We start from the raw sequence: 21,031 nt of genomic DNA, 5'->3' as shown, positions 1-21,031 counted from the left end.
AGCCCAAACTGACATCTTCGCAGTGTTTCTTTTGTCCAATCAGTACTCCAAACTTCAAAATTATTAAGTTACAATCATGAGCCTATTTAATAAGAAAAGCAGCAAATTGTCATATTTGAGAAGCTGGAAGAATGAAATACTTACTTACATGATAAATGACTTAAAGGAGGCGCCAGTTAGTCAAACAACTAATCAACTTATTATTTCATCTCTACTTGTGTGTACTGTTGGGGAGTTTAATCTACAACAAATCAAACTCATATAATTTTATAAGCTCTTCATATGTTTTATAGGAAGTATAAAGTGCTATGAGAGGAAAATACTCAAGTAGCGACTGTTGGTGTCGTAATTAATCTACACAGTGACACAGCTTTTGCTGTTCTGTGTGGAGAGCATGTAAAGTGAAAAAAGCCCACGTTTAGACCAACAATTCAGACAAATTTAATGTTACCACAAAGTTGTCTCATGATCAATCAAACTCTCATCATCATCATCTTTCTTCACCCAAAATAAAGCATGAAGGAACAGTGACCTACACCAGGTATATAAAAATAAATGACCTTTAAGCCATACATGATTAGAGACATGAAAAGTGTTGTACAGATTTTGCAGTATTCGTGTTTGGTCTATACAACATACATACAACAAACCTAACATCCAAAATTCACACAAATCCTTTTTGATTTTTAGAAAAACTACCACAGTTTGCTGAAGTGATCACACAACCATATAAATCACATTAAAATTGCACATGAGAGCACAGAAAATGGTTACAGCAGAGTTAAAATAAGATATACTTAATATTGTTTTTTTTTTTTTTTGTTTGTTTTTTTTACAAACAACAATGAAGGAATGTGCTTTCACTTCCCGGTGCTGCTGGAGGTTTACATAATGTAAATGACAGTACTAATAAAAAGCAGTGACGTCCAACTGTAGTGTCTTCTCCTGCACGTTAAAATGCAGTCCAGACATAAAGCATAACCAATAATCATTCAACATCCATCACTACCCACATGATTCATACATGCACGTGCACGTCATTTTCTATGATGTAAAATCTCAGAGTTGAACAGGGAGAAGTCAATACCACGGAGCTATGCTAAGCTAAGGTACTGACTTTTCTGAGGTTTATTTTCCTTCCCTTTGCTAAGCAGGAACAATGGCTGTGGTTCATGTTCGGAAACAGTCAGCACTCGCGTGTTGGATTTAACACCATGTCACCGTCATAGAACTTGAATGCCAGAATAGTGAAGGGCCATTAGTTCTTCTTGTGCACCACAATTTAGAAAATGACACGGTGTGTTGATGTTGCTGTGAAGGTTAGGAAATAGCACAGTTTTTATCTTTGTCCTTTGCACCCAGACTGTGAGCTCTTCTCCGCCTTATGCTGCCTCTCAGTCCCCAGTCTCTCTGCACCTCTCTCTCCTCCTCTGCCTCCATGTCTTTAAGCTGCTCAGGCTGCTGTTTTCTCAGCTGCGGGGGCAGAGGTATTGGCTGACCAAGGAAGTAGCCCTCCTCCTCTGAGTCTGAGGATGAGGAGCAGGTAGAACAGTCTTCATGTTTGTAGTGGCCTGGCTGGAGGGTCAGTGAAGAGGCATTGGAGGAGCCGCGGTTGTCCCTTTCTTTCTCGGCTCTCCAGTCCAGGGTGTCCAGCCGGGGCCGGTCGGGCCGTGAGCGTCTGGATCGCCTCTCTGAGCCCGCATGGAGAGAGGGGTCAGAGGGGATACGGCAGCGACTCCACCCTCGCCTCAGACTCCGCTGATGGTAAGAGGATCCATCTGGTTGTAGAAGGAAGTGCCAAAAAAACTAAATTAACTTTATTTACAAATTTAAAGTGAGTTAATACTTAACTTTCTGAAGGTTTTACTTACCGAGTAGATCCATCTGTGGTGGGATACCTTTCTGTAGATGTAACCTGCTTCCGAAACCTCCCTCCATCTCGTCCTCGGCCTGCTGATTTTCCTCATCCTCTTTCAGCTCCTCTTCATTCTCTTCTTCTTCCTCATCCTCATCAACCGAGTAGCTGCTGCTGATTGGTTCTCTGAAGCTGACTCTAGCTGTGCCACTCCGAGTCAGCGGGGGTGGAGAATCCGAGGGTCTATCCTCTAGTTGGGGGAGGTTCAGTGGAGGTGACTCCCGGGATATCAAGTCACGAGTCTTGACGGGCAGGGGAGGTGGGAGGATTGATGGGTTGCTGGGAGGCGAGTCAGGTGAAACAATGTGGTTTGCATGTGAGTTTTTCTGGGGTGGAAACACTGAGGACAGACAAATAAATAAATCAGGGGGCACATGTCGTTAAAGCAGCGTTATTATTAGCAATTATAAATATTCAGCACTTAAAGTGTGTGAAGTATCAGTGATTTCTGATACCTTGCATAAGCTGATTGGTCTTTTCCACCCAGTTCCTACAGTCTTTAGCAGTCGAGGTTCCTTTGGAATTAAGACCAGTGAGTGCAGTATTTTCATTTCGCTCTCCCTGGAACTGAGGACCACTGACTGGAGGTTTCATACCACAGTCCGCCGGCACTAAGCTGTAATGTGGAACGTCGCTGGGCCAAGACGGACCTAAGCCATTTCCTAGATGAATGTGGGGAAGAGGTGAGTAGGAGCTTCTTGGATGAGGATTACCACTGGGTGCAGGAACTCCGTTTTGCACTGGAGCTGTGCAGTGGACGCCTGAGAGAAGCAGAGAAAATAAATGTTTTAGAATAAAGGGAAGATAAAATACATTTCAGTTAACTTGGTCAGTTTTAAATGCATTGCTCAACATGTATAACATCTGAGTATAACACTCATGTACCATATTCACCTCTGTTTTCCACTGCAGTGTGAATGCAGTCTTTTGCTGTCATGTTGATGCCCTCTAGTGGCTTCAGTGGAGAACCACACTGCTGCTGCTGGTGTTTCTCTGCTGTCCCGCTACGTCTGTTATGCTGAGGTGGTCTGCTCTGCAGCGCTGAGTCACACGAGTCTGAGTTATTGGGGTCTTCCCCCAGCGAGCAGGGCCTGGAGCAGAATATGAGCCCCCCGCGGGGGAGGAAGGGACGCCCCAGCAGAGGCAGTCGACAGCGGGCGCAGCAGAAACATGACTCCACAGCGTGCCAGTGCTGACCCTCATAGGTCATCTGGCCCTGGTCGATACCTGGAAGGAAATGATTTCATGATTACTCATATCATTTAGGACAGCCGCAGAATGAAAAGATCTATCTCTGTTAACTCAGTGTGGGTGTACACAGTATGTTTACATATCAGTATTTTCTCAAAGTAATTAGCTGTGACTTCACACCAGTTAATTTAAATATCAGTCCATGAGTGTGAGTGACCCATCATACTTTCATGTCACTTGAATCCAATTTGTTTGGCTACATGCTAAGAACTTGGCTACATGCTAAGAGGAATAACATTCGTCTGTTTGGCTTCTTGCAGCAAATTACCTTACTCATGTTTTCATCAATTTCACCATTTATTAGAAAATCCCTCTGCCCATGAAGCAAGAAATCAGACTCTTATCTATTCACATGCGGCATATTAAGTGTTGTTGCTGGTTATTTATAATCTCATTCAGACAGCTAGCATGAATGAAAATATTAAAAACAAATCAAATATTAATGTGTTGTTGTTAGAGGGTTTTATTTAGACTCACTGCACCACAGTATTAAAAAAACGTTTTCATAAACTGATCTGACATGAATTTTAATTCAAAGTTAAAATGAGCTCACTTACAGTGTTTCTTGGCTATTAAACTGTTTTTTTTCCTATGTGCAAAAGAAATAATAATTAACACCCTGATCTTGAGTGCTCTTAATAAGACATGCGTTTAATTTCTCTCTGTGTTTTTACCCTTTTGCTGCTGTTGCCCTCACATTAATCTGACAGCATTCAGTTCAGACTTGTGCCATGTTGGAAGTTCTGCAGAAATGTTACGGGCATCTTACTACATCCGATCTAATAAGATTACTGTCAAGACTTTTTATGTTAATGTGGCTCAGGCACTTAATCAGACATGAGACCAGCATGTTAAACTGCCATTAATCCTATGTAACGAATTGCACATCTGAAAGGAGCTCTATTTAAATTTACAGTTTCAGGCGAGGTTCAGTGAACAGAACAGAAATGTTACGGTAGAAATTACTTTAGTTATGAAATGGAGATCACGTAAAACAGTGTACATGTATGTGATTGTGTTTAAGAGATAATTCAGAGATTGTTCAGTGTCTTTGGGATCAAACAGCATAATCATGATCCCATAGGCATCCAGGAACTGAGCAATACTAAGCAAGTAATCTAAGCTTTGTCTGAGTGGAAGACTACAGTTTCAGAAAGTCCCTGTTATAAACCATTTATTAAATGTTTGCATACTGCTTATAAATGCTAAACAAAGATTGAGATTGAGAATGGCTTCGGCTTAATTCATTACCTATGTGTTCTCCGCAGGTGTCGCAGTACTCTGCATACAGGGACTCGTAGCAGGAGCAGCAGTACGGTCGACTCTCTCTCATGATGTAACGCTGACCGCCAAGCGCTGCCTCACACTCAAAACAACAGAAGTGCTTCATGTGCCAGTATCTTCCTTCTGCCTCTGTACATTCATCTGCTAGAATAATCTAAGATTGAGAGACGACATTAAAAGAAAGACAGAGACAGAGAGGTCAGTCTGCAAGGCAGGGATGATTTCATGGGTACAGAAATAAACATATTACGGTTGCAAAAAATATTGCGAAATGCTGAGGATTTGGGTTAACAAGATAGAAAAAAAGATTGTCACCCTCCTGTTGCAGGCTTAGTCATCCTCTGGGTCTAAAGAACTGGTCAGTTGTGCCAGATCCATTAGTCAACTAATCTCTTAAGTCACAGTGAGAGGCCATTCAAAACAAGAAGACTGAGAAAATCTACAAAATATCTACAAATATCCCTCTGCCGTGCACTGACCAAAGGGCTTTATGAAATACACCAATAATAAATAATAAAGCACCTGACAGGGCCTTATCATTTGGGGATAAAAAGTCGGACAGTTCACAGCAGAGGGACAGAAAAGATTCGAACAAAATGAAGCCACGCATGCCTTTTACACCAGTGGGATGTTCAGTTTCTTGCTTTCGGACTCCAGGTATACTTTGCTTTTACAGACCTAATGTTAATGAGAGTTTATCAGGCAGGTTGGGGATCGTGCTGAGATAGTCACCTCATCGCAGGCCTGGCACCGGGGCTTGAGCCTCTCAGCGTGGTGCCGGCCGCAGTAGATCTGTCCGTCCTGATAGAAGTAGATCAGATCCACCAGCAGTTCGCTGCAGGAGGCACACTGGAAACACTGCGGGTGCCAACAGCTGCCGTGTCCAGCCCGACTGGCAAACACCGCTATGTCTCCACCGCAGATCTGTCTGCCACACTGGAAAAATAGATGTGGTTGGGAGGGTGGGAATGTGGTGCAGAGGGAGAGGAAGTTAGACAGTATATCCTTTAACAAATGGTGAACGCTCCAGGTCGCACAGCAGTTCTCTTATACAGCCCTGTAATCATTAAATCCCAGTGTGCGGTGGCCCTTAAGCTATGCCTGCACCTACTTGCACCTGAACCTGCTTCAGTCTTATAAAAAAAAAATTCTTCTTCTGCACAGCTCTTTTAACAGGCTTTCGCATACATGCATTTATGCCACATAAGGATGCTGTTGATCTGAGCTTTATATTGGCCCGTCTCAAGAATGAATTCTCTAAACATAAAATAAAAATGCTGCTTTACCTGCTGGCAAATGGCTCCCATCATAGTGACCGGGAAGAGTCTGACAACGCCTCTGCCCAGGTTTTCTCTTTTCCTTTGCTGACTGAACAGACGCAACTCCTTCTTCTCCTCCTCATCCAGAGAGTTACAGTACTGGGGCTGAAAGGAGCACATGGGAATTCTTCTTGAGAAGTGCATTCAAGGGTTATTTCTCTTTAAAGATGACAAATTGAGAGCCTTATACATGTCACAACTATGGGTATAAAATTTCATTTCAAAATAAATCTACATAAACTACTGTAAATATTATTTGAAAGGCAAAAGCATTATAATCCAAAACAGTAGTAAGCTTACTAGACTGAGATTTTGTGCGTATTTGGCATATTGCCACACTATTACAATGCACCAGGAGTGAAGCCAAAGACTAGAACATGTGAGGTCAGAGTCACAGAGGTGTTACCTCACTGTCGTGGGCCGGCAGCTGGTGCAGCAGTTGTTTGATTCGGTATCTCTCCCCTGGACTGTTCACATAAGGCACCTTGTCCTCAGGTAAGCAGCTAAAATATTGGTATACCTGTATGAGGAGGCAAGTGTGTTCACATAAAAGCCTTAAATGACACAGAACAAAAGGAAGCAATTTATTCAATTACAGAGCAATTTATTCAACTGCTGCCATAAAAAAACCCACACTGAATAGTTTTTCTCATTGTAATCAAACAGTTCGAGTGTCTGTATGGACATGTCTAAAGAAAGGTGTGCATGGTGTGTGCTTATGTAACATTAATTTATGTCTTGACTCTGTGTGTCTGCTCTTCACCCTGGTTTGTTACCTGTTCGGGCTTGAGCCCAGGTGGGACCCATGAGTACTCCTCGGAGGCGCAGCCCGAGTCGTCGTCGGAGATGGAGTGTCTCTGGAAGTCTGATACCAGCTTCGTCATCATCTTTTCCAGCTGTCCCGGCACCGAGCGCACGGCATGCTCCTCTCGCACACACTTGCAGTGCACACAGATTTTCCTGTGGAGACAGGGACAGATTTGGGCCTGGGGACTTTTTGACTGATTTACAGCACAAGCCAAAACTGATCAAATGTCAAATATTTCCATAAATACAGTCTGACAGGTGGGCTCTCCTGGTGCTTCAGGTACTAAGGTGCAAAATAAAATGTTAAACTCTGAACCCAACTCAAGACTGTTAATTTAATTGCAAACATTTTCATTTCATTATTGAACTCCACAATTAAGCTAGAAGAAAATCAGACTCTTGCTAAGTTAAGGGACTCAGGCCAGCCCCTAAAACAAACCCAAACAGTGGGGATATCTACGTATATTAACATCACACTCACACAGGCACTCCCACAGTTTGTAACTATATTATTTATGAACACACTTTGCGTTGGAGACAACATGTCACAAACCAGCCGACGCACATTCTTGTGGTTGACTCAACTAGACTGTCTGCTGCCAAAAATTACGCATACAACAGTTGTCACAATGAGATTAGGAAGGACGCACGAACACCATCTCCAAAACACGTAAAACAAACTCAGACCCATTCGTGCCCTCATCGCACCAACGTCTCACCAGATCTGCATCAGCACCAGCACATCCCAAACATTTTCTACCAAACAAGACGGAAATGAGGTCACTGACATAAGCCTGGCTGTCAATCCCATGGCAGTTAAGAGAGGGAGGTGAAGATGGGAGCAATAATCTCTCTCAGCCTCATATTACAGCCCATCTTGTCCTCGGTCTGGCGGTGGGTGTGCCTGCGTGTGGGACCGACGGGAGTCAGAATAAAGCGCCTCGGGGTGATGGTGAGGTGTGGGTGTCATGTATTTGAGTGGTTGCGACACTGTGGCCATATGCAGCATGTATTTCATGTGTACATCTCTGTTGTGATTGCATAACAGCCTGCCAGCTGGCACTTGTGGCTCAAGTTCACAAGGCACAAAGCTGCTTTATTCCAGCTCCCAACCCCCACTCAACCAAAAAGATAGCACACAAACACACACACAACTGTTCAGAAACTACATGAAAGCTCCTCTTCTTATCAGTCATCTCTTAAAACGTCTTTCAAATGTCAGTGTTGGCCGGTAATCACTGCATGTCCATGTGAATGAGCTCCTCTCTCTTTACCCAACACAAGTTAATTGTCGATGAGTTTACTAAACAGAGACAAAAAAAAAAGATACTATGGGATCCCACTGTCTTTTCTCAGGCCCAGGACAATACATGCTTGTAATATGAAAGCTGTCCTGGGTTGGCCCCTTATAAGGCCATGGTCGTCAAGCAGGGACAAACAATATAAATAATAGTAAACACTGCAACTCAGCTTAGGCTAAGCCATGTTGGCACGAATCTGGTCTCAGCTGTATTTGTGTGTGTGCGTGTGAGTGCCTTTGGATGTGTGTGTCAGTGTTAAAGAAAAGAGGAGGGGGTGGGGGTGGCCTCCACACACATGCCTATGTAAGTGGGTAGGAGGACACAGCCGGAGACCTGGCATGATGGGACAGATGGCAGATGCACCACGTCTCACCCAGTATCACCCCACCAGCAGCTGCCCCCCCACCCCCCCCACTACCACCATCACCGACCTCCACATGATAAAAGCATTTGTAACAAGGATATAATCACCAGCGGGTGCCAACCCTCACAGGCGACCTACAGTAATTGAAAGATGACAAAGTGCCAATTTGGATGAATTGGGGGTATGGGAAGAACGCAGGGGAGTCTCAAATCATGTCTCTCTCTGTGCACATGCCAAAACATTTAAATATAGTTCTTCTGCATGAATATAAACCAGAAACCCACAACATATACAAGGATATATAAACAAGCAAATCAGCGACTGTAAGCAGCATCCCCATTGTATAGTGTACTGAATCAGAGCCATTTTATTTCTCTTTTGCTAGCAGGTGGTTGTTTAATCATGACTTCACCAAACTTAAAAGCAGGGCATTTCTGAAGGGTATTTAAACACTGCAATTTACCAAGCCCTGCTGTGCTTTAGCCCGGTCATGCTCAATTATTTGAGCCACAAGCCTCTGATGTAATACAACTGGGCTTTGTCCCCTCAGGATATGTACTACATTTGGTACTGATAGGGCAAAAAACATATTAAAGAAGTTCCCAATGAGTGGAAACATCCAATCAAATAACAACAATTAGTTTGCTAATTTGCTAGAATGCATGATTCACACAACTGCAGTTGAAATTAGAGCTGGAATGATTCGCCAAATAATAAACAAAACTATTGATTAAGAAAATAATGATTAGTTTCAGCCCAGGCAAAATCAGACCAGCGGTGTCTGAGATGTGAGACTTGATTGTGAGGAAAGACACCAACTTGTGGTTCCCCGGGAAAATATCCATGAGTTTGTGAGTGAAAAATAAAAATAAAAGTGCACAGACAAATGGAAATAATTAAGGAATATTATAGTTGTCTACAACATCTGTGTATATCCAACCTGTGCTGTCTCGAAAATTAAAAAAAGAAAAAGAAATACAGAGTAATTGCATAACACTGAAGCCATAACCAGCCATATGTGTTATTAACATGGAGACACAGCAGATGCTGCTTTGGACATGAATCTACAATCTGCCTCTAAATTTGCTTTGCCTGGACCAAAACATTGTTACTGAGGCTGCTGCTACAGCTGCTACAGCTGCTGCTGCTGTTGAGGATGTATTGTTTGTTTGTGTTTGCTGGGCACAGACAGCAGGGCTCCAAACGATGATTACTTTCATTAAGGAGCAATCTGCAGATTATTTTAACTGATTAATCATTTAATCTACGAAATGTTTAAAAACAATGTGAAAACGTTTAAATTCACAATTTCTTGAAGCTCATGGTAATGTCTGTTGCAATTTGACTGTTTTTTTTTTTCTAACAGTCCAAAATCTTAAAATAAATAAAGTAAATCATCACACCTGAGAAGCAAAAATGTCTGGTTAATAGATTATCAAAATAGTTGCCCATAATCAATTAAAAAACATGTTGCACTACTAAGAAAGAGTACACTCCTAAATAATAGACTAAATAATTACATCAAGATAATAATTAGTTACAGTAGATAGTAAAGCAAGGTGATAGAGGGTGAACTGCTGTGTCATGCTGATGGAGTCCTAGATGGAAAAGTACATAGAAGGAAAATATTGACACTATATGGAGCTGAAATAAACTCATATGAGCTTGTGAAAATCCACCACTTTAATTAGCTTTGGCTGAAGGGATTTGAAATCATTTTAATTTTGTTCAACACAGAGATTAAGGCTTGTTCGCCCCTCCCATGGATCCCAAACTGACCTGATTTTGGCCAGTAACACATTAGCCTGTACTTTCAAATGTGTTTTTTCTCTTCTTCTAATTCCTTAAAGAAAATAACATCGCCCTGAAGATGCCATATATTTTCTTGTAAAGACACATTATAGGCAGCCAACTGCATACAAAGGAGGTGAGTGACAACACTACCTGTACATGACGTCATGTTCTACACCTGAACTCCATTAAGACGTGTGTACAAAACAACATAAAGTCAGACTACGACACACAAGAGGAATTATCTTCTAAATACAAACACACAAAAAAAAACCCTTTAGTCACATCTCCCAACTTAATGACTGTTTGAGTCTCTGGTCCCTCTAATCCTGTCAGACAGTAAAATATGGTTTCTTCATTACCTGTTGTAATCATGACAAATTAGACGAGCTTGGCCTGTTGACGCTGTCCCATCCAGACTTGTGCTCCACCGAAACTATAAAAGCTTTGCATCCGATACGCGCCTACTGCTGTCAGCCTGTCTGTCAGTAAGAGCGGGATCTTCTATGGCAGCTCCTTTCCATGTGGTAATTTCTCTGTCTGCGCGGCTCTTTTCAATGTCGCCGCCACCCCCGACTCCCACCCTCCTCCGTGCTGATAGTGGGCTCAAACAAAAGGCGTCACCGCACTGAACACCGCCATACCCTACACAAAATACAAATACAGTTCTCAAAGTACACACGTGCTCTTGTAATCCTTACATCTGCTTAAAAAGATCTTTTACACATTTCAATTTAGCCTGACAATTTACTTACTCTGCCTTTGAAGATATGAAACATCAGAGTCCAATCACAGAGCACAAACTCACAGTGTCTTTTCTCCTCGGACCAGACTGCTCGGCTCTGATTCATAACAGATGGACGATTGATGCAGTTATTAATCATAGAAATAAGTGGAGCAGATTTTGAGCCTATGAGCAATGCTCATGTCATATTATGTGATCAAGATGGCCATGCATGACAACAACGTGTCCCTGGTGGAATGTGAAGTAGACAGCGTGACTTTCTGTCTTAGTGAAGTCACGACACGTCTCTGAATTCATTCCAGCTGATCTGACTTTGGTCAGCACCGAGGATGAATGTCGCTAAGGACACATCTGCTTGAGAAGACCCACTACGCCTTAGATTCTTCATTGCTCACTTATCTCTTTTATTAATGTTTGTGTTTTTTCATGTTGCATTTTGCACAAAAAAAACACACAAGTCAGTAATGCTGCTTAGTTGTGACAGCCACAATGTAGAGCTGCAACAAATAGTCAACTTATCCATTTGTGAGCGGACATAAAAAAATAAAAACCTGCAACAACTTTAATACAGTTTGAGGAATGATAGTAAACTGAATATCTGTTTGATTTGGTCTGCTGGTCAGATAAAACATGTAATCTGAATGTCACCTTCACTTTCTTCACTGTTCTCTGACAAAAGGATTATCAGCAGATTAATGGATAAAGAAAATCATTGTTAGTTCACTAACTATAGCCCCACAGCAATGCAGTTTTTAACTTTCAAACAAACAACTCAGACCACTGCTTTTGGGCATACAGATATATAGATATGTCACAGGTCAGCATGAAGCTATTAATACTGGTGGGGCATCCAGTGTAGCAGCCATAAAATAATCCTTTGCTTTAAGTGTGTGCTGCTGGTGTGATAATCTATAACTGAAGCTGACTTCAGAGCAGTGGGGTATAGTGAACCCTCCTTAGATCTTGTTCTAAGAAACAGATGGGCCTTGTCCTATAACTCTCTGCCACTAATTAGCGACTGAGTAATTGCCACATGGCCACCCAGACTAATAGTGATGGCGACTTAGAACACTTTTGAAGCATGGCGGGGACCTGTGGGTCAAAAGTAACTCAATTCACTCGCTGCTGGGCAGCGGAAGCACCATCTGCCCCCCACCACAGTTTGAGCTGTGTCTGAGAAAGCTCAGGATGAAGATGGATCACTTCCCTCTCAGCGAGCATCAGCAGCTGAGCCTGTGGTCACTTGGCTGATCTTCTCCATCAGGGAAGGTGTGACTCTAAATTGGTTATTAAGGAAGATGCAATTAGCACCAGACTCTGGGGTCTTAACAACTGACCCCCATAAATCTCAATCACTTAATCGCTTTCATGTTCCTCATTCTCCTGGATCAGTAAGGAGACCTGACACGTCTAAACAAGACATTTTCCTTTTGTCACTTCACCTATAAATCATTTCTGATCTGTCCTTCAGCCAAACGCATAACTGAAGAGCTTCAAATAACCACAGCATTGTGTTGATACTACACAGATTAAACATACTGTAAACAGATCGATGTGCACAGGGGCCACGCGTGCACCAGAGTCCGGCTGGAGGTAGAGCACAGCACACATGTTTTAGATTACATCCTAACTTCTACGCTTTTGTCTTGACCTGAATAGAAGGAACAAAACTGAATAAGATCAAAAGATACAATTACAGTCTCTTGGTTACGTGAAGTTTGGATTCCTGCGCCTGTTGTTTTATTCTCTTCACCACCAACCGACGGTTGGCTTCAGCCATGTGGTGCCCATCTGGAATTGTGAATACAGGAATAAATGTTCCTCCTGTCTTCCTTCATTCATTTAGCTGTGTGTAAAACCTGGTGATTGTGCTCTGCTGCCTTAAAGTCTGGAACCACGAAACACGACATAATGTAATCTGTACCATACAGCTTCTTTCTAAGTGACTGACTCTTTGCTTCTTCTACGCTCATAAACAATGAGGTGTAATTTTCTACAGTTATGTGTTGCATAACACTTTGGCATAACAATATCTGGATCTGAAACTTCCGCTTTCTTTCATTTTATATATTAAACGTGAATGAAATGCAACAGTCACATCTGAGAAGCAAAAGTCACAGTGAAGTGGAGAAAGGGGGAGACAGGGGGAGGTATGAAGTGGTCGAGAGGGTTACTATCCCAGCAGTAAGGCCTAATCTTATTAGCGTGATTGACAGGATTAGACTAACCAAGAGACCCAACCAGCTGGATATACACTAAAGGAATAAAGAGGAGAGAGAAAAGAAAAGGGGGCTCAAATAAAAGAATGCGAGAGCCTGCTTAACAGAAGAAAATAAATTGTTGTTCAGGAGGTCCTTTTAAAGTGGTTAACAACTCCTGAACAAACAGGTGTAAGAGGTACGTAGGCTGACATTTCAAGTGACTTGCGCTTACGTTTAAAGAAGTAGGAATTACAAGAATTGAAAGTCCTTTTGTTGCAGTAACTCCTGCAATTTCAAACACACGACACGGAGACCCTACAAAACAGTCATATTTCTGCTATAGAAATATAGAGCTCTCTTTGAGTCTTCAAAACCTTGTTCCAGATGAACATGCATCAGATTTGCACAAAAGAAAATTATCTGCAATATCAAGCAACAAATGCTTTTTTTTTTAAAAAAAGCCTCATTGTGAGGAAATACACCATATGACCCTGTTTTAGTATAGTAAATGACAAATGCTACACTGGAATAGGTCTTAAGTGTAAATCGCTGGAGCTTTGACATACAGCACATGCTGCAGGATGACTTTTTGTAATCCTGCTGCGCTGTAGTGCTTCTGTTCTCCTATAAAGATAAAGTCAACTCACACTAAATGCAGCTGCTGCTATTGTGTTTGTCAAGGCTTAGTGGCACTCGTGAGCCTATAGCCCCGATCCTACATGACCACAGACTCAGAAGGACTGATCGGCTGCGTGAATACATGTGGCGCCCTGACTGGGTCATGTTTGTTGTCTTTTAACGTATATCTGCACTCGTGTACACAGATCACAGCTAAGCTGATTTCCTTTGGTCTTTCCGTAGACATGTACAAATACACATGGACACACAGTTTAACTCCTGAATTACCGATTTTTACATATGCTGACTTCACTTTCAAGTACACACAGTGCACTTAGCGGCAGGCGGCGATCGCTGCCTATGTCCCCCTCAGTGCAGACTTAACCATGACACCTTTGGCTGAATTTCCATGCTGTTTGTATGTTCACTGGCTTCATATCAGAAATGTACTATATGCAGTAGCTGGTGTGCAAAAGAAAAGTAAAACACCACCAAGAGCAACTGTTTTTGTGAGTGAAATCAAGACATTAAAATTGTTTATCTACTCGCACAGCTCCTCTACGCAAAATGGCATTTACACAGTTAGGGTTTCACTTTTCTATGAAATACTTTGTTAAAGTTAAACTGCCAGGAATTTTCAAAGATTTCCAGCCTAAAAAAAAAAATGCCTGTAAGTAGCTGATTCTTAACAATGGCTGAACAAAATCCAAAAAGCAGCAGCAGAGATTGTGACTGTATCAAAGGTGAGTACAGAGTACAAGAAAAACATTTCCTGCAAAGGTAGCAGCCAGTGCTGCTAATGTTTAAGAATCCTGCAGTTCATACCTCCAGCCATGGACACGGAAGCCGGGGCACTGGTCTCCACAGCGCATACAGGGCTGGCCTCTGTCTGGGTCCTCTTCCTCCTGCTGAAAAACAAAACACACACTCACTTCAGCTCACATCATGGGGTACTGTTCACACCTTTTGACACAAGACTATTAAGCTAAAGCTAGCACATACAGTGTGTCCTACACATGGCCGTAGAAACATCAACATCATGTTGAATGAGTGAGTGGGCGAGCAAAGTTAGTGAGTGAATGTTTCCACTTAAGCCACAAGCAGAATGCACTTAGAGTCAATCGCTTTAGCCTTTTTTACTAGCGTTTGGGGTGGATTATGGGTTGTCTATAGATTACTTAATGACGTCACATGTGGACTCAGTATATAAACACCCCTACATTATGGCAAAATCCTAATTTATCGTTATACAGCATGTATGCTTGAACTAGCAGAAATATAAACAATTAGGCATAATTTGTATGTGTGACATCTGCATAGATAAGTTTTATTTGACACCGCCTTTGACTGACAGCACATAAAATCACATCACTAGTAGTTAGTCTGAATTCACCTCTGTGCTCAAATGTTTTTATGCTTACACACGTCAAAATTTTCTCTCCTGGATTCTGATTTGACACCAAACACCGCAGCTCCTGATGAGTGTCTACAATCACTAATCCATGCGGTAAAGAATGAAGGCTACAATTTCCAGGGGGAGTTTAACTTGACGTAACTAACCCCCGAGGTAAACGCTGTTTGTTCGAGACCTGTCCTCAAATTCAGCCACACAGTAAGATTCAACTGTGAGTCTGTGGACTGATATACTGTGCATATTAAAGTCTTAACAAAGAGATGTATAACACATGAGGCAAAATCTCAAAGATGCCTTTTGCCAAAATTGCTGAGCGGCACATCAGACTAATCCAACAGCAACCGAACAGCTTAGCACTAAAACAACTACCTAATATCTCACTTCTATTCCTGCAGCCTAGTGTGTGTGTGTGTGTGTGTGTGTGTGTGTGTGTGCGCACGCAGACCATACACTGCAGACACAGGCCTCTTTTTAGAGATGAGAGGAAGGAAGCAGACACAGGATGGGAGCTGCACCCTTTCCCTCTCCATGTAGTCTCTACTTTCTTTTTCTCTAATGGCTTAACTCTACCTCTCCTATCTTCTGTGTGAAGAGCTTACTGTTGATAGGGATTTTTTTTTATTCTTTGTGGATTCTTAGCTCTTTCCAGATTGTTAAAAACACTGTAACTATGTCAGTGTTTTCCCCCCTACTGATGGGACTCTGACGCTATTGTTTCCCACTCCACTACTCAGAGAAGGACAAAGTATGTCCCTCATTTGTTCTGTACGTAAAAAACAAAACAAAAAACTTTAAAACTCTCTGCACCTCAAACACATGAACACATTTCACATTAAGATGCATAATGCTCACAAGTGCACAGACGCCAACAGAGTTTAATGAGTACAGCAATAAAATGCAGATATGTAGCACAGTGAGGAACCTGTGCATACCTGCTCAGCTGGGTTTCGATCTGCCTTTTTCTAACCACACACAACTCCCAAGAACACCAGCCCAAACCACTAAACCATCAGTATTCACGTCAGGCCTGATTTTCCCATGCACAGTTTTTTATGAACATTTTCACAAACCACAATGTATTAGTCTGATTACAGCAACACAGAGTTTGTTTTGCTTATCTCGCTGATATCTGTGGGTTTTAAGTGCTTTTCTAATGCACTGAGAAGCCACAGATACATGGACTGGGAGCTATTTGCATCTTGCTCTCTTGCACTTCTGAATTAAAATTAATCTTTTATGTGTGTTTTTAAATTAGAAATTTTATAAATGGATCCAGGGTGGAGATGCACTGATAACTACATCTAGTTTTATGGAAACGTGAACCAGTTAGTCCAGAATAGCCCCACATGTCAGTGAACAATAATTTACGTTCTGTTTTTAAATGCCTCACACACACACACACACACACACACACACACACACACGCACACACACGCACAGCACCACGCTGCCTTATTAATCACCACTTTGATTACGATTAACAGAGCCAGGTATGAAAGGTGACAAGATGGGCTAAATGAAGCGTGCAGATGATTTCTGGGTGACTGAACCTTTCAGTTGTTATTTCCTTAGGAAAGAGCTCCCGAACTGTCACACACTGACATGGTGACTGAGCCTGGAAGGCACGCAGTACAAAATGCCAGTGCATTTAACACTGGTGTACAGCTACACTCCTAAATATTACATTTATTAAGGTTACAGAGAATGAAAGTAAATAGCTGCAGGATAAAAACACTCTTGGAAACTGTAGCCGACCTGAGACGATTACACTTCAGGACACTACCGGGTGTTACTGACTTTCCATTCATAGAGGGAAGAAATGAAATGACACTTAATATGTTCATGTTTTCATTGTCATTTTTCTCCACTCAGGCACTCGTTGACCTGTTTTTTTTTAAGTGAAGTCCAGTTCATTTGCCAGTGCACAACATTTCAGAGCAGATCACAAACAGGTTCTCTTGACTGGACAGTTCTGGGGAGTGGAAACAGCAATAACTTCTTTACTTCATAACGTCTTTATAATTGTTTATGAACAGAAAACATTTCAGGAAATAATGGTTTCATTGCCCCTCTTGAATTACATACTTGGAAAGACAAGCCAAGGTGGCTGATGTTGAAAGCTTGTTGCCTCTGAACTTGTCTGGAGGTGCTCTTTGAGAATCAGTCAGTCATAACACAAGTAATTCAACAAACACTGAATCCCCTCAAACACAGCAGGTACAAGTTACAGGAGACCCTATGGCTCAGTTTTTAATCAGCAGCTTTGAACTACAAGTCGATGTAACTTTTGTGAACCACCACTGTCGGCATAAGTGACAATTACAGCATAATTGCTAACATTAGATTAATGTTAAGTAAGACTGCAGGAGAAAAACACTGGAGAGTATTTAAGTGGGCAAAAGTGTTATACAACTAAAATACAACTTTTCATTTGTAAGAGGTAGAGTAGTATAATTGAGGGTTTGCTCTAGGGTAATCTTGTAGTCAGATCTTTGAAGAAAATTCAATTAATAATTAAAAAACCAAGACCTCTGGAACTCCAGGGGCAGCCAGCCTATCAGCTGTGGGTTTGAAAATGCCCACTTCTTTCTACTGAGGTTAATTTTGTGATTGGAAACAAAGAAGTCCTTCTGAGTGTAATATTATTTGTCTGATGTAGAATGACAGCCACTGTGTCTCTGCCCTTCTCTGACAATTTTCTCCAGAACTCTGGAAGGTTGACGAGACAGAGGTCGGCCTACATTAGATTAAGCTCAGCATAATGATCTGATTCGGAAAAATTCAAAACTGTTGATATAAAACTGTGGTCTCCACCAGACCACTAACAACCCCAAACTAAACTCATGAGATTCTCACTCACTAAAGGACAGATGGCAATTAAGAGTTAAGCATGGGGACAATTGTGACGCAACACATAATGAAGGATTAGGAATCCTGAGAAAAGTTTTCAATTTACTTGAAATAGACCCATTTTGTGGTGACAGACAATGTGAGAACATCCTAGATAGTTTTCACAACATTAAATACAAGTTTGACATAAACAAACTCTGCGCAATTAGTTTGGTTTTACCTAGGAAAGAAAAATGAAGCGTAGGAGATTATTTTTATCTGTAAACATATCCACAATGCATAAAACCTGTCAACTCGATTCTAATTAACACTGCATGCAATTACAAAGTCAAACTAGATTATGAGATGGAAAAAACATTAACTGAGAGGGCTTTCATCACCATCCTGGGTCCTAGCAGCTGTTGTTTTCTCCTTGTGAAAATCAAAGGTTAATTTAAATGCGCAGGAACCTTTAATTTACCCGTTAGTGACTGTTTCGATGAAAAAATAAAGGACCACCTTACAGCCTTGAACATTACCCACTGCCAGTTTTACATTTCCTTGACTGCTTCCTTATCATGATGGCAGTGTCCTACATGTCAAGGCTACACAGAGACTTAAGGGTTTCGTGTGTGTTTCCTTTCAGCGTTCCACAGAAAGATAATGCGTCAAGTTTGTGACCCAGGAATGAGGATCGCCTATTGTGCTGTGCGTGAAGGATGTGGTGGGAGTGGTGGTGGTAGGAAGTTTCTTCTAAACTAAATGTGGGTAAAGTAAATAATACATTCACAAGTTCATACACATAAGCTCACGTGTTCAACCTTTAACAGGCGTCAGACTTTTCATATCAGCTCCTTTTTTTTTTTGACTAAATGGGTTTGATCACATGGTGCTGCCTCTCGGTTTGCTTGAGCTCTCTGTTGCTACCAAGTAACCGTGTAACCAGGTAATGGACGAAATGAAAACCTGCCAGCTTTGTTATCTGACATCAGCAGGCAACTGCATTGGCTCAGACGGGGATTACTTACAATGATATTAGAAAATGGAAAAGTAATACAGCTGAATGTTGTCATTAGGGCCATACCAAGAGAGTGGTACTCCTCAGGTAGGAGAAAAGAATTCTGAAGAACTCGCTACCCCAATAAAAGAGAAATGGCTGAGTGTCATTTAGGCTTTGCTCTTCTCCTCAACGTTGTGGTGCAGAAGGGGTTAAACATTAACAGGAGAGGTCAGAGGTCCCAGGCCTTTGCTGCCTTGGCATGCTGAGTAGATGCACCTGTCCTCCCTGGACAAGATCAGCAGGCAGGAAACCCCTCTGCAGAAATTTTATTCCCAACAATAATTTGACTCTAAAAATTTTTTAATGTTTCATAGACCAAACAATAAACAGATTATCGACTTGCTTTGGAATAGTGTCCTTTTTTTTTAATCCATTTCTATCTCTATTTTATTTATTATTGTTATACTGCATGTTTATTTGCTTTGGCTTCATTTTTTCTTTTATTGTGGAAAGCTTTGTGATGTCTGATCCAGATAGCTGTAATATAAATAAACTTTACTTAGTTACTTCCAAATAAAATAAATCTTTAGGTGCATCCCTATAATCTAGAAATAATTTTAAGTATGTTTACAAAAAGAAAATTGAATGCAAGTTTCAGAAGTGTTCACGATAGACTTTGCACTTTTAAATATCTGTGTTATAAAATGATTCACAATTAAGTTTACTAGCACTGATGTAATGGAGTGTTGCATAAAATATTCATGATTTCATTAATACCTGAGTGTAGCTATTGTAAGTGTAAGGTGGGAACAGGTTTCCAGAGTGTTTAAATATTGTTAAAGCACTTACACAAAGGATTACGTTGCTGGTAAATTACAAGATCTGTGTTAAATACTAACAAGGTTATATACAAACTCACTAATACAGATAAGCCAAGTTCAGGAAAAGTTCACATGGTTTGCTATTAGATTAGTCCTCTTTGTTTGTGCATTTTACAAGAAGAAGTGTGGTCTAATCGTGGCTGGATTCACAGTCACTGTCTGGATATGTTCCAAGTGTGCTGCAGAGCCAGATGTTTCATGGCCACACAGCTGGTCCGAAAACAAGCTTCATTGGGTCTGTAACCTGACCATATCGGCCGTGTTTCAGGCAAAGTTCCAACTGGAACATAATCTAACATCGCATTAATTGTTGTTATGATGAAAACCTGAAAAAGGTAGTAAACATGTTCAGGTTACAGCTCCCACATCCCAACCTGCACAGGTAAAAAAAAAAAAATCTATGACGTAGTCTGACCCCTCCTGACTGTACCTGGGGCGCCCGAAATGACTAAAGAAACAAAGAATGTAGGGTTTTCTGGTTCACGGTATTATAAAATAACACAATACACTGTATTTTAAGTGTAGGAGGGGAGTGGGAGATTTTTCACAGAGAACAATTCACCGACACAAACGCCAGGTGAAGGTGGGACAAAGTTCCGCTTGGGCTGTTTTCTGTGTTGGACTTGAATACCCTACAAGTTCATTTCAAGCCATTACTCTTACAGAGAGGCAGAAAACTGCCTCAGAATCTTAAAAATAATGACTCAGTGTGTTTTGTGCTAAAATAACTCTACATGAAAACGTATCCAAAGCGTTCAGTGAGTTGAGAAAGTCATTCAGAAATTGATGTGTGGCGAAAAATAGACACTTACCGAGCGGTTCGACCGTCGCTTTTTAGACCCGCGCAGGAACATGATGTCGGTTGGAGGTTAAAAAACGCAAAGTTTCCAGTTGAACGAACGGAGGGAAGAAACACAGAAGTCAGAATATTAAATGTAACGCGGTCTGTGTTAAACTACATGATGTTCCTCTCAGGCTGCCCCGCACTCCTCATTCCGCCTTAGCTAACTACTTTGGCAACTAAACCGACAAGCTAGTCTAACTGAAAAATGCAACTTCCGGCAGAGCTTTCAAAGTAAAACACAAAATAAGCTCTATTTTTGACGTTACTTGGACAGACAAAAACAAACCTAATTAAGAAATAAACGTTAAGTAATTACGCATACCATCACTTTATTGGTCAATATATTTATTTTCGAACTCTTTTGACTCAAACTGACACCGTTTCCGCTTTTATCTTGAAGGTGTGGTCGCTTAGCAGCCATCCTGGCCGTACCTATCTAACTTGACGAAGCTCCAACTTTGCCTCCT

General features: G+C 41.4%; 1 protein-coding gene across 1 annotated transcript; it reads right to left on the bottom strand.

Moving 5' to 3' along the window:
• Positions 1-423: 423 nt before the first annotated feature.
• Positions 424-20,707, bottom strand: prickle3 (prickle homolog 3). The gene is made up of 11 exons (XM_041066527.1): positions 20,533-20,707; positions 14,422-14,504; positions 6,546-6,729; positions 6,176-6,289; positions 5,737-5,874; positions 5,183-5,386; positions 4,418-4,604; positions 2,810-3,142; positions 2,371-2,676; positions 1,872-2,255; positions 424-1,778 (listed from the first exon to the last, which is right to left on the bottom strand). The coding sequence occupies exons 1-11, from the start codon at positions 20,572-20,574 to the stop codon at positions 1,321-1,323; spliced, it is 2,433 nt and encodes an 810-aa protein (XP_040922461.1). The 5' UTR covers positions 20,575-20,707; the 3' UTR covers positions 424-1,320.
• Between the last annotated feature and the right edge of the window lie 324 nt (positions 20,708-21,031).

The sequence above is a fragment of the Toxotes jaculatrix genome, chromosome 2 (genome assembly GCF_017976425.1).
Source record: "Toxotes jaculatrix isolate fToxJac2 chromosome 2, fToxJac2.pri, whole genome shotgun sequence".
NCBI lineage: Eukaryota > Metazoa > Chordata > Actinopteri > Toxotidae > Toxotes > Toxotes jaculatrix.
Note: the sequence above shows the minus strand (reverse complement) of the source record. Positions and strands in the feature narration are given on the sequence as shown.

Bases quoted from the DNA above. Each gene is read 5' to 3' on its own strand.
- prickle3 (XM_041066527.1), bottom strand. From the start codon at position 20,574: ATGTTCCTGCGCGGGTCTAAAAAGCGACGGTCGAACCGCTCG. The intron at 6,730-14,421 runs GTATGAACTGCA...CTGTCTCCACAG, and splicing joins TTCCGTGTCCATGGCTGGAG to GAAAATCTGTGTGCACTGCA. The intron at 1,779-1,871 runs GTAAGTAAAACC...TTCTACAACCAG, and splicing joins ACCACAGATGGATCTACTCG to ATGGATCCTCTTACCATCAG.